General features: G+C 46.9%; 1 protein-coding gene across 3 annotated transcripts in view; it reads right to left on the bottom strand.

Annotated features, from left to right (window-relative positions):
• MYO7B (myosin VIIB) overlaps positions 1 to 12944 on the bottom strand; it is a 55902-nt gene that overhangs the window by 29839 nt on the left and 13119 nt on the right. For all 3 annotated transcript variants that reach the window (XM_037406845.1, XM_037406847.1, XM_037406846.1), the window contains exons 9-20: positions 12205 to 12358; positions 11169 to 11245; positions 10734 to 10853; positions 10366 to 10508; positions 8853 to 9063; positions 6821 to 6956; positions 6433 to 6593; positions 5331 to 5381; positions 3420 to 3557; positions 2318 to 2470; positions 1702 to 1800; positions 1051 to 1145 (exon numbers count right to left, since the gene is read on the bottom strand). In XM_037406845.1, coding sequence (XP_037262742.1) covers positions 1051 to 1145; positions 1702 to 1800; positions 2318 to 2470; positions 3420 to 3557; positions 5331 to 5381; positions 6433 to 6593; positions 6821 to 6956; positions 8853 to 9063; positions 10366 to 10508; positions 10734 to 10853; positions 11169 to 11245; positions 12205 to 12358 — 1538 coding nt within the window. The remainder of the gene's footprint in view (positions 1 to 1050; positions 1146 to 1701; positions 1801 to 2317; positions 2471 to 3419; positions 3558 to 5330; positions 5382 to 6432; positions 6594 to 6820; positions 6957 to 8852; positions 9064 to 10365; positions 10509 to 10733; positions 10854 to 11168; positions 11246 to 12204; positions 12359 to 12944) is intronic.

Genomic DNA, 12944 nt, shown 5'->3' with positions numbered 1-12944 from the left:
TTGCCTTGCTATGCGTTTGCTAGTAGAAAGGATATATAAGTATCAGTAATCCACCTGGATACATCTGATCTGACTTGGCCCTTAATGCTACAAAAATAATCATAGCAACCGCAGACCAAATTCACTGCGGTGGTAGGAGAGCTCTGTAAGAACTGAAAAGTCCCTCGTATCAAGCCTGAACAAGTTAACCCCCCCATCTGATGACCACTTGCTCCCCAGTGACTTAACTGCCAGGAGCAGGAGCCCATCCCAGCAAGATGAACTTCCCACGGTAAAAGCTGTCAGAAGTGGCATATGGCTCTGAAGGTTTGAAAACAAAAGCGAGGTGAGGCTTTCAGAGAGAGGTGGTGTTCAATAGCAGGCAGAGTTTGAAAAAAAGGGGGAAGTTCTGGGGCATTTGTATCATGGTTTTCTAATTCTTGCTTCTCTACTGTTGGGAATATTTCTTTAAAAACCCAAGATTCAGTCCTATATCATGGTTCTGGTTGGAGGATACAAGATTAGTAAGTACAAATCATGATGTAAAGCATTTAATGAGGACAAACATTTACTTGACAGTGACTAAATTTCACTTCTGAAGATATTTCAAACTAAACCAGACAAAATGCAAGAACTGTGAATGTTTGGCAAAGAGAAGGACTAGTTAGTTTTATCTGATTCTTCTGTATGTCTTGTATCAAAGCAGCATCCTAAATCAGAGAGTTCTTGTAGCTCTGAGGGCACAGATTCCATGGGGATTTCCTGCTTTCCAGATGCCTATTGTTTACTAGAAATACTAAATGCAAATCCTCCTTTCATCACTTCCTCTTCATATAAGCTGCATGTGCCACAGCCCTGCATTTTGAGAAGCATAATGAAAATACACTGAGCCAGAACAAATCTTTGTGCAAAATCTGCATAGACGCATTGTGTGCTGTTGACGAGCACTGAATGTAGGGCTGGTGAAAGGTATGGATCGACACATTTCGTCCCCCCAAATGCGTCACAGAGTGTGTTAAATTGCACCACAAAGATTACTGCTACAAACTTCCCTTCTGTGAGATCACTGACCTGTCCTTCAATCCTCTCATCACCTTCTGGATAAGAAGAACCTTATCTGTGAGTATATTTTGGCGTTGCAGCTCCAATACTGTATCATGATGATCCTGTTAAAAGAAGTGAGGATATGCCAGCTGAGCAGACACCCCCGACAACTTCTGCAAACTGGACACATGGTCTGAAAGAGGTCCCAGATCAGTATGATGGAGTTCAAGCTGTGATTAAAGTGCATTTATGGAACTGCAGTAGGGAAAGTGCACACCACCTGACCACACCATGCCTGGCTATAGCCATAAACAAGCAGAGAATCTGCCTCAGTAAGACTGGTTTTACCTGGGGGTATGCTATGGGCAAGGAGGTCTCCTGCAACAGCGTGCTGTTATCCAGTTCTTTTTTATGCTCAGGGCTTGAGCAGAGACCAATACATAGCACTGTGCTGTTTCAGCTGCAACACTGGAGCACAGGAATAGGATCAGCCTCTCCTATACCAAGTTGTTAAATTATTTGGCCTTCAGGAGCAAAGATCCAGCCTCAGATTAAAGACAGAGTTTGTAAGAGAACCCAGTCCTTCTGGGTCACCGCTCTTGCACAAGCAAGTCAAGCTGTACTGTGAAGCACCCATTTTTTTTCAGGAGGAGACAATAAACTGTCCTTTTTACTTACTTTAAGGAAAATCTTGGTTTTTCCAGCTTGCCAGCTTTCGTTCTTTCCCAGAACTGCTTCAGAGATGCTGATAGAGCTCTGTCGAGCATCATTCTTCAACTGATACACAAAAGCATCATGTTAGGGCTTGGTTGTGAAACACAGCAGCTGTACTAGGTAAAATCTATTGCCCTGCATTTCAAAGGATGAAAAACAGAAACAGCTGAGGTCTTACTGACCTCTGGGCTGACAGTATAATGAATGAGAGTGGTTCAGCTGAAATGGTCAAGAAAAGGAGGAACGTGACTGCATGGCCAAACCTTCCAGAGTTGAAATGTGAGGAGGATGTTAAAGACCTCAGAAGTGTGTGATTAGAGAAAAGAAATATCTGAGGGCAATTGGGATGTCACCCTGCCTGGGATGTCTGTGTGGAGCAGGTCAAGGCAGCCAGATTTAAAAGTGCCTCTACTGCTTCAGCTAAGGTCCAAGTGAGGATATATGTATTTAGCTATGGTTACTGTGATGACAGCTCTCTCAACTGTGCCAGCAATAATCTAAGAACTTTCTACTGTGAGAAAGACTAAAGCCCCAAAAGGAAAAGTTGGATTAGCCTTAACCAAAGTTCTTGCTTACGCACCTGTTCTCGAAGAGACCATGGCAGGAGAACTCTGTACCTCTCAAAGAACTCCTCAAAGCTGTAGCGAACTGGGTAGCCAGCTTTCCTGATCTGAATGGTCTCCATCATCCCTGAATATCGCAGCTGTTTGATACACAGCTCCCGGTCGAACAACTGAAAGGGGAAGCAGACAAGGAGGAGACTTAGCACTGAAAGAAGCTACACACGCAGCATTCCTTCAAACATAGCTATTAACCTCCACCTCAGGGTGCCTGCAAAATGGCCTACTATGCTTTTTTAAATTGCACTTATTTCTTTAATACACAAATTAATTCATTACAGGCATAAACAAGTCACCCCAAAGGGTCTTCAAATTTGTGTTTATCAGCAGTAGAAACAGTCCATTAACTTCAGCCTGGCTTCAGCAAGCATTTTCAACTCTAGAACTGCAATTTCAGATGAACAATGATCTGATCATATAGTTTTGCAGGTGTGAATAACTGCAGTAGCAACTTAGGCCCTGTGGGCATAGCCATGCAAAGTACAGCATGCGTGTGGCTAGGTTCTTGTCATGCAGACTAAAAATAGGCTCACTAAACCACACACAGTGCTTTAAAAATTAACTTACTTGATCAACAGTATACAAGGTTTTAATGTAGAAGTGGCTCATGATCTCACGAGTTCCTGGCAAGTCTCTTAATGACACAGTCCTCCTGTAGTGTCAATTTAAGCCACATCACCCCTCTCTCAAACACCAACAGCTCTCCTATTCTCTTTCAGGCTATTTCATAGTATGATCATTGTTGGATCCTAATGTTTTTCATTTTTCCCCTTGTTGAGGGACTAGAAACTCCCCAGTTCTGTCTTTACAGGAAAGGCTTCTACAGCTCCTCTCAGGAACACACCTACCTGCTTTTTTGCCATCTATTACTCTATGATGCTTTTTAAACATGTTTTCATAAATGAACAATGCCAACCCTATCAGTCTTTTTATTGCACTAATAGCCTGTACTTCAGCTCTTCTTGGCTGAAGTACAGATATAAAATGCTATAACAGCAACTGACAGCTTTTGCTCATTAAAAAGTTTACTGAAGACAAGCCCTCATATTGTTAAAACATTACCAGTGGTTTCTTGTAGTCATTTGGCTTGATGCAGCGGATGAAGTATGGCTGGCACTGTTCAAGGATTTTCATTAGTTTTTCCAAGGATTGCTTGAACTGTCCTCCCAGAGTAGAGAGCCGTTTGGTGGTATCCAAGCCCTAGGAAGAGTAAGCACATGCTGGCTGCTACAGCATTCACTGTAAGAGGGCCAATTAATAATTCTTTGTAATTTTGTTTAATGTAACAGTATCATACAACTGCCAGAAAAAAAACAAACAACCAAACCCTACATGGAAGCTAAATCAGCCACCTGCATCTTATTAATTTGGGTTTATTCTTGGGGAAAAAACCCCACTGAACCCTTTCACCTACTTGGGCACCAAGTTCTGGCAGTGGGGGTGGCTGTGATGATGGAATTTCCACCCACACAAGCCCACCCAGGCCCATCTTTTCCAGCCAAGGCTGAGTTTAGCGTATGGCCTGGGTGCCAAGCTTTTATGCATGGGCGTGTGCCTGAAAGCTTGGTGAGCCACAGCCGCTCCCAGAGCAGTAATAACCTCCAGGCCAGACGTTTTGCTGCCATCTCATAGCTAACTATGGATGCTAAAGATCCAGAGCAGCTCATTCCTTACTGATAAGGATGACTGATCACCTTGCTCATTAGTACTACAGTAAGCAGCGAAAAGGCAACTTTTGCTGGAAGATAAGGTAAGAGCTACTCCATATACAGCTGCATATAAAGTGCTTTGTATCTCACTGCTCCTGGGTTGAATTTTGCTCGCAGTTGCCATACTGCAACCCAGAGGAATTGCACTTGGCTGCAGTTAGCTTTCCCAGCTTCACTGATATTCCCACCTATGTCTTTTTCACACAGATCGTCACAACAGGCCTAAGCTTCTACCTCCTGGTATCTTTAAAGGGTACATTAAATTACGGTGACCACAGTGCTGATTCCAAGTAACAGAAGGATTCTGCCGGCCTTTAACATACAGGCATGGAGCCACTGCAGGATGATACAGCTTGTGTGTTCGGTTTGGGGGGTTGTGGGATTTTGGGGTTTTTTTCCCAAGTAAATAATTTGATGTCCAGTGGCTCCCCTCACTTCCATGGTCTGTTAGGGTACCTCATTCTGCCGGTTCTTACGTTTAAAGTGCCCTTTTTAACACTCAAGTGGCCAACCTCTGATTTAGCGACAGGGCAATGCTGCCCTCCGGCGACCGAACATTCATCCTTTGGGAAACCCTTCCTGGGAATGTCTCTTGGCGACTCCGATGTACCTTAGGGCTAGCAAGCATTTTTTTTTTTTTTTAAGTAAATACGACAACATCATATACATGTTTAAACTGTATAAGAGTTAAAAGCAATTTGCACTCCCAGATCTCCGACCCTTCCTGCTGTACCAGTACATCAGTGGGATGGCCACACAGGTCTGAAGCCTATGCCCTCATCTCACACATAGAACGTTGGTAAAGCTGAATTTGTTGTTGAGATGGTGGTGACTTTTCTGCCCTGGTGTGTCAGGAGGGCAACTCTGAGACCTCAGGACAGCAAAGGGTTTTTTTCTGGCACTTCATTCACTGTTCTTTTCTGTAGCCTGCTGCTTAGGCTTCCAAACGGTGGCCTAACCTATTTGAAATTAATTGAGGTATTTCAGCTAACTGCTGCACATTTTGAAATGGGCAGTAGCCCACCAGCCCACATTTAGCAGCTCCTTTCCTGCCATGCTTCTGTGCTTCCTAAATGTAAGGAAAGGTGGTTTTTTTTCAATAACACAACCTTATTTATAGAGACAAAAAACATTAGAGCATTAGAGCAATGTAGATAGACCTGATATTTAATCTGGAAGTATTCATAGCATTTAAGAGATGCTAAGCCAGTTCTCTGTTGCTGCTTGTACCACTTCTGACATTCTTCTCCTCCAGGATGTTTACCTGTCCATGGCCAGATGTTCTGGACAGCAGAAAGCCACAACGGGATAAAGACTGAGGAAGAAAGGACAGGATCAGAAAACAGTGCCAGGAGAACAGACAGATAACAGGTAAGATAGCAAGCTGACTGTTTGTTCTGTACCCTGCTAGGAAAACTCAAAGGTGCAAACATTAAAAGCAAAGGTGCCTTCACATGATGACATTCCATAGTTAAATGCTCAGAAATCAAGGCATGTGAAAGTTGCAGCAAGGCAGAGAACTTGAACTCTGCCTCAAGCCTCAAGCTGTTTCCAGTCCACCGCACTTTACAACCTCATTTTCACTAGGCACAGGACAAGGCTCCCTGCACTGCTAGGCACAGATGATTCTGTGATAATTAGCCACCATGAACTCTGCCACAAAGCCTCTGGGCCAGGAGGGAGAACTAAAGTTGCAGCAGTACCTAGGGCAGTGAGACCTGTGTCTACAAGCGTCAGTAGGAGCAGGAAGCAGAGTATCTCTGTGACAGCACAGCTATTTGCTCCTTGGTGCTAGCCTGTCAGCCCTGTGCAAGAACAAAATGGCCAGGACCCAGCTGCCAGTTGCCCAGTCAGAGCCCTTGGTGTTATGGTCTGAGCAGACTGGCTACATGTGCAGTGTGGCAGCAGTTCAGCTGCCAGCTTCTGGACAGGTACTGGCTTTGCAGAGGGGTCTCTGGTGAGTGCCTTGTTCCATTCCAACAAACCTTTCAAACTGCAGTTCCCTCCTACTACGTTACACCCATCCTGGCAATGTGGATGCAGTATGGGTGCCCAGGCAGACACAGAACAAACCCATCCAGCTGATGACAACTTCTGGGGAGGCAGCACTACGCATGCTTCTGTCACAGCCTGCAAGCATGGCTATGCAGACGTCCAGGGACGCAGCCCTGGGAGACAGGACTTGTTTACAGCATGAACACTAGACCCTGACTTTTCCTGCAGACTCCTTTGCAGAAATGGGTAGAATGAAGGGCATAGGGATTTGCTGGCTAAAGAGTGCAAAAGAAAGAGGTCAAGAACAGCCAGGGCCTTATGGAAGGGAGGAGAAATTAGTTGTTCCTGCAACTTAGCTCCAGTAAGCCAACCTTGCAGGTCTGGTCAGCTCCAAGATGCCGGATGGTCCCACGTCCCAGATTAGGTGGGGTGATTTCCACCTGGAAAATCTCTCTCAGGAATTTGTTTTTGGAGGAATGAACCACTTGCATTACATTAGCACTCAGTGTGTCCCGATTTTTCTCCAGGAAATCTATAGGATGGAAAAAAAATCAGCTTGTCATGTCTGCAGCCTGCTGGCTTTAGCACCACTCTGTCTAGCTAAAATCCAGTTCGTTTACAGTAACTTGCAGATTAGTTTAGAGTAATCCTCCTGACCTCCTGATCTGACTTCAGCTCAACACTACCTTGGAGTGTCACACATCCAGGGCAGGTCATGCCTTTCTTTTCACCCTCTGCATCCAGCAGAGATAGGCTCACCTTTTGATTCATAAAAGACAACCCCAGCAAAGTGGTTGATGCCGAACTTGGTGTCATGGACACTCTTAGGTGGGATGTAGACTTTACTTTTGCCGTGGAGGGAATTGATTTTGATGAGCATGGTGGCATCTGTGCCCTAGAAACAAATACAGGCAAAAAGAACAGGTAAGCAGATTCCCCCCAGCATGGGCCTATGCTCAGCAAACAAATAGAAGTGGTGAGCAGTGATAACAAAAGCTCAAATTCTGTCCATTATTTGTGTTGTCGATCTGGAGAAAGGTAGTGCCAGAAGTGTCTTCCCTTTTACACGGATCTTTCTCTCAAGCATCAGGACAGAAAACACCACCAGAGTGTAAGGCCTGGTATTTTAGGGCTGTATCCAAGCCCCCATAACATTACTAACATCACCAGGTGTGCTGAGAATTTCCCATATATTTGGACCTCACAAGCAGAGCCCTGCACCAGCCTTCCCATGCCACCCTACCCAGTCACGCTCTAAGGGGTGCATGCTCCTTTTCCCACACTTCTTTCACTCTCCGGCTGCTGCAAGACTCAGAGATCCCTGGAACAAGGCTGGCCTGAGCAGACACCGGTCAGCTTGCTCAGATCGTGACTTCCACAGGCAAGGCACTCAGCGGAGTGCTTCTCTTCAGGGGGTGCCATCACAATCTCATCCCCTGTTGTGCATGTGAGGCTAGTGCTGCTGGCTGGCCCATGGTAGGGGCAGTGAGTGCTGTGCTATCTGGGAAGTCATGTGCTCATGACGTGATCATAGAAAAGATGCTTTCTTGTCCTGAGTGCAGGAAAACTCTCTAAGGGAAGAAAGGGGAAAGCTGTCTGCCTGTACATGATCCTCTCAAATTGTTACCTGAGAACTACAAATGAGCTGAGGCAGGGGCTTGCTTTTCTGGACAAGCCCACATTGGCACCTGGTTGCTGGACCAGCAGTCCTGCTTAGCCTCACCATGCTTTGGAAACTATGAAAATGCTCTGCAGGAATGTCTGAGATCACATGCTGCTTTCATCTTTGCTGTGCCCCACGGGCAGGGCCCGGCGCTGAGCCCTGCCGACCCTCACCCGCTGGCCTCGGCCCCTCGGCCCGGCCTGCCCAGCCCCCCCGCAGAGCCCCCTGCCCCCCAGCAGCTCAGCCCCCCCCAGCTGGGTGCCCCCTGCCCTGACTGAGGGGGCACTCGCTCCCCTCGCCCAGCCCGGCGGTGCAGACACGCAGCAGGACGGGCCCCGGCGCTGAGCCCTGGGGAACCCCCCGTGTGCCCGGCGCCAGCGGGATGTGACTCCATTCCCCACCGCTCCCTGGCCCGGCCGCCCCCCAGCTCCTGACCCCGCGCAGAGCCCCCCCGGCCCGGCCGGGAGCAGCCGGTGGCTGCAGGAGATGCTGTGGGGACGGTGCCAAAGGCTTCGCTCCAGCCCGGGCAGCCACCACCCGCAGCCTGTCCCTCACCCGTCAGGGGGGTCACCTTGTCCCACAAGGAGATCAGGGCAGCCAGGCAGGCCCTGCCTGCCATAACCCCGCGCTGGCCGGGCCTGACCCCCCGGCTGTCCTGCACGTGCTGGGTGATGGCGCTCAGCACCGTCTGCTCCGGCACCTTCCCCGGCACCCAGGGCAGGCTGGCAGGCCCGTAGCTCCCCTACAGTTCCTCACAATGGTGACATTACTCAACTAGGTCTGTCATCCAGGAGAGAAAGAGCAAGCTGCAGCCCAGACCAACAGCAGAACAATTCTCAATATGTGAATTCAGGTTTCCTAAGAAGCCCTTGTAAGACGATGCGGACTCCTTCCTTCTCCGTCTGGAACAGCTGTAAGAGTTTCAACAGCAGGGTACCAGGAAGACCACATTCCAGCAGAGAGAAAGGCATTTGTATAGTGAGCTAATTTAAAAGAATCTATAAGGAGAAGACATTGCCTCTCATAATGTATCCGAAAGCCACTTTTGCACTTTTCTGTGTGTAAAGCCAAGCGTTACCTGTGAGCTGTGTGCAAAGCCAGGCATTACAAGTGAAACCAGAAATTTACCTTTGGGAACTTGCTCTCTTCATCAATGAGAGAGATGATATTCATGGGCTTGAGTGCAATCACTTCCAGAGCCTGGCGGTTATCAGCGAAGTCGATGTTATTCCAGACAATGTGCTCGGCAAGGTATTCCTCCTGCTCCAGCTTGAAGACATGGTGCACGAAGAACTGTTGAAGGTGCTCATTGGCAATGTTAATGCAGAGCTGCTCAAAGCTGGTGGGGGACAAGATGGGAACCATGGTCATCCTTGGCTAGTGCTGCACTGCTTTACGGTATTTCTTTGTTCTCTGTATTAAATACATATCTAGATAGACTCCTGCTATATTGCACAGCGTTAATGATCACCACCACTGCCTGTTGCCAATCTTAGCGATATAAAAGATGTATCTTCTGCTCCAATACAGATAAGCAGAAATGAGCCAAGTGGTGATTGAGTTTTGCTGAGTAAGGAAGGAAAGATGTTGTATGCATTTCAAGAAACTGTAGAGATTAAGGGGAACATATACCTGTGAAAGTAGCTTGACTCTATGAGTGTGTGACGTGCTTTTACTTGCACTGGCACTATGACTTCTTTTGTTAGTTACTCCTTAATGTTGCACCTGACTGTCATTACCTGGTAATTGCTGTGGCACGCTGTGTGTGCCTGTAGAGAGCTCACCACAGTGAGGCCCCATATGAATTGCAGACTTAGGGAACAGCATAAAATAATAGGAGAGCACTCAAAAGATAGGAGATGGGCTAAACAGATCGTAGACTATGTTCCAAAAGTCAGTGAGGAATATTATCTTGTAGAAAGCAAGCAACATGCATCAGTTGAAATGGATTGGAAAAGACTGCAGAATATGTGCTGATGGTTTGTGGAGTACTGATGATATGGTATCATACAACTGAGAGAATTGCTGCCCCCATAGAGAAGGGTAAACAGAAATGGTGTTTTGGGACTGAAACCACCAGTAGAAGAGGCAGCAGTGAGACAACGGTATACTGACCAGGTATTTTGCCAACCTGTCCTTAAGAGCAGAGATAAGAAGCAGCTCAAAAAAGGGATGGGATAACACCGAGCAAGATGGAAGCATGAGCTGAAATGGGAAACACAACATGGCCTCCTTTGTACTATATGCAAAATGTATCCCAAGAGACATGGTAAAAATGCTATGGAACAAGAAAGTTTGGTACAGAGACATGGGACATACTATATCTTCACGTACTGGCTGCCTGCTCATAGCAGCTTCATGGGCATCTCCTCTGAGAAAATTCCTGAAGTTTTGGAATAGACATGCGCAATGGCTGCACCAAATTGCAGGTTAGGGAATGAAGCAGAAACATGACCATGTCTGAAGAAAAATGGAATCTGTGCATGATTATTGCTGGGAAAATTCAGTGACGGAAATTTCACTGCTTTTCTGAGAATCAGAACGATAATGAAAGAATATGTGTCTGTTCGGTTTTTTATTCTTTCCCTTTACATCAGCTGCTTTTCAGATTCCCAGTGGAAATTAATCTAGAGCCTCCTACCTGTTGTTGCTGAAGTTTTCAAACCCAAAAATGTCCAACAGTCCAATGGACTGACGTCTGGTTTTAGACTTTTGAGAAGTTGGGTTGAAAATGGCTGAATTGATCTTGTTCACTATCCACAGGAAAATCCGTCCATATATACCCTGAGAAAAAATTAAAGAGGAATTAGAGCCCATCGTTATGGTCTTTGGACATAGCTTACTGCTTGCTACCATGCTGCTACAATGCTGTCAAACTATGCCTGAAAACTACAAGGGACTGGAGCTCTCTGGGTGGTTGTTTGCCCACGTAAGGCTCCTTAACCAGGAAGACAGACAGCTCCAAAAGCGTCCCCAATCTTAAAGCAGAGAAAATGTAAGCACTGGTACCTTCACAAAGGCATCCCTCCCATCTGCGGCTTGAACTATGTTCAGAGGCCTGGACACGCTTTCTCCTCGGACAATGATGGAGAGGTTTGTGAGGCTGTTCTGGAGTTCACTGGAGTCCACCTGGAAGAACAGTCATGGCAACCTGGTCATTCCAGGTGGCTAAAGGAGATCCAGCAAAGTCTGTCTCAGGAAGAGGGCCGTGACAAACTGCCTGTCCAGCAGCATTCACCGGCAGCCTGCTGTCCCAGTTAAAGATCTCCCAGCTCAGAGAGACATCTGCAACAGCATCACTTGAACGTCAACAGGAAGACGAGGACGTGCCCATTGTTATAGGCACACCCACACAAAACCACTCCGCAGACACATGCTTTGTCAGTGTGGTCAGGGAACAAGACTGAGGAAAAGTACTAGTAGGAGAAGATGAGAGCCCATTACCTCGAGCAATTTGGTTGCAATTGAAAAGTGTGGTGAGTCCATCACATCAGAGCAGTCCAAGTTGTCGTACACAGCCGCTACAATGAGGAAACAGTCAATCTCAGGGTGAATCATTTCTGCTATGGCAGGGAGCTGTGCTGTTATTGCAGCCATATTTATGTAACCCTGTAGCTCTGGGAATGTGGCAAGGCAGTACTTTTTCTTTTGAGACTCCCAGGTTTGATGATTTTACTAAGGAGAGTCCTGATTTCACCTCGGAACCCTGGGCTGTATTGGGCTATCACAACTCCAGAACATCAGGCTAAAAATAGTAGCAAAGCTGACAAGGTTATTCATTTTAAAAGTAGCTATTTGGGATGTGGGGAAGTGGTATCTGACTTCAGAAAATGGGTTTCTAAATATGTTTTTTACCATTTATCTAGCTTGTGGGAAGTTTAGACACAAAGGGAAATGAAGGAAACCCCTCATTTTAGCAGCCAGCATTACTCCAAAGAATCCAGCCAGCATCACTGTACTGGGCCCTCTGTATCACCAAGTGAGGGGTCCTTCTGCAAAATGTGAGAGCTGCTGGCATCCCTCTGGTGGGCATCTCACCCTGTGTGCCCAGCCATACCAGCAGTGCACTTAACGCAGGTGAGTGTTCACCAGGCCTAGCCAGGAGGATGGCTGCTGTCATCTCCACAGCAAACATTGCTCAGCTGCTCCTGTGTCCCCTGGCTTGCATAGCACTACAATCAGCAAATGTAACATGGCATTATATTATCTGTTGTTTCAGTTTGGGTGATAAGGGCCCATTTATTGCCATGGAAACCTGATGGCATGACAAAATAGTAGTAAGATGATGTTTTCCAAAACACAAGACAGTGGTTTTCACAAATCAGATGTTCATGGTGCTTATCTGCCTGCCCTTCCAACCCTGTTCAGCTGTTTTTACAGGGCAGAGCAGTACAACCTCATCTGTATAGGTGGAAGCAGGTGGCACCTTTAGGCCTTTACGAGTCTGAGGAAAAGCCAACACAGACAATGCTGAGTTTACCTTCAAACTCTACATTCCCTAAGTGCAGGATGGCAGCCAGCAGCTTGCTGATGTCCCAGTGCTCAGAATCTGAGAACATGAGGATCTTCATAGCTGAGCGGATGTGGGCATAATCCTTTGCATCATTCCGTCCATCGCAGGACATGCAGTTGCCCTGCAAGACACCATACCCTCAGGTAAGGAGAACCCTTTCGGTCCCCACACGATGAAAAGACCTGCAGCTGACAAACCCTTGTGCACAGTGTGGATACCTGGTGAGCCACTTGCTGTAAGATGCAAGGTAAAAGCATATTTAGACATTCTAGATGCTCTTCCCATGGCTGTTTCTTTCCCCTACTCTCAAGAAGAACCCATTAGTAGAGCACTAAATAATGTACTTCTCCAGGGCTAGACTGAGTGCTGGGGAAGCCAGAGGGAAAAGCTGAGGGGAAGGCTGCTCTGCAGCACAGAAGACAGAAAACTTTGACAAGGTTACCTATAATTACAAGGCCAGGTCTGCTGCTTTCGTTTCCTCTCTCTGCTTGTCAATGAACAATTGGACAATGACACTGGCCCAGGCTGCCCAGAGCAGCTGTGGGTGCCCCATCCCTGGCAGTGCCCAAGGCCAGGCTGGACGGGGCTGGGAGCAACCTGGGCTGGTGGAAGGTGTCCCTGCCCGTGGCAGGGGGGGTGGGATTAGATGATCTTTAAGGTCCCTTCCAATCCAAACCATTCAGTGATTCTATTAATTAAGAGCCCTA

The sequence above is a fragment of the Falco rusticolus genome, chromosome 13 (genome assembly GCF_015220075.1).
Source record: "Falco rusticolus isolate bFalRus1 chromosome 13, bFalRus1.pri, whole genome shotgun sequence".
In the NCBI taxonomy this organism is placed as follows: domain Eukaryota; kingdom Metazoa; phylum Chordata; class Aves; order Falconiformes; family Falconidae; genus Falco; species Falco rusticolus.
This window is presented reverse-complemented; position numbering and strand designations above follow the sequence as displayed.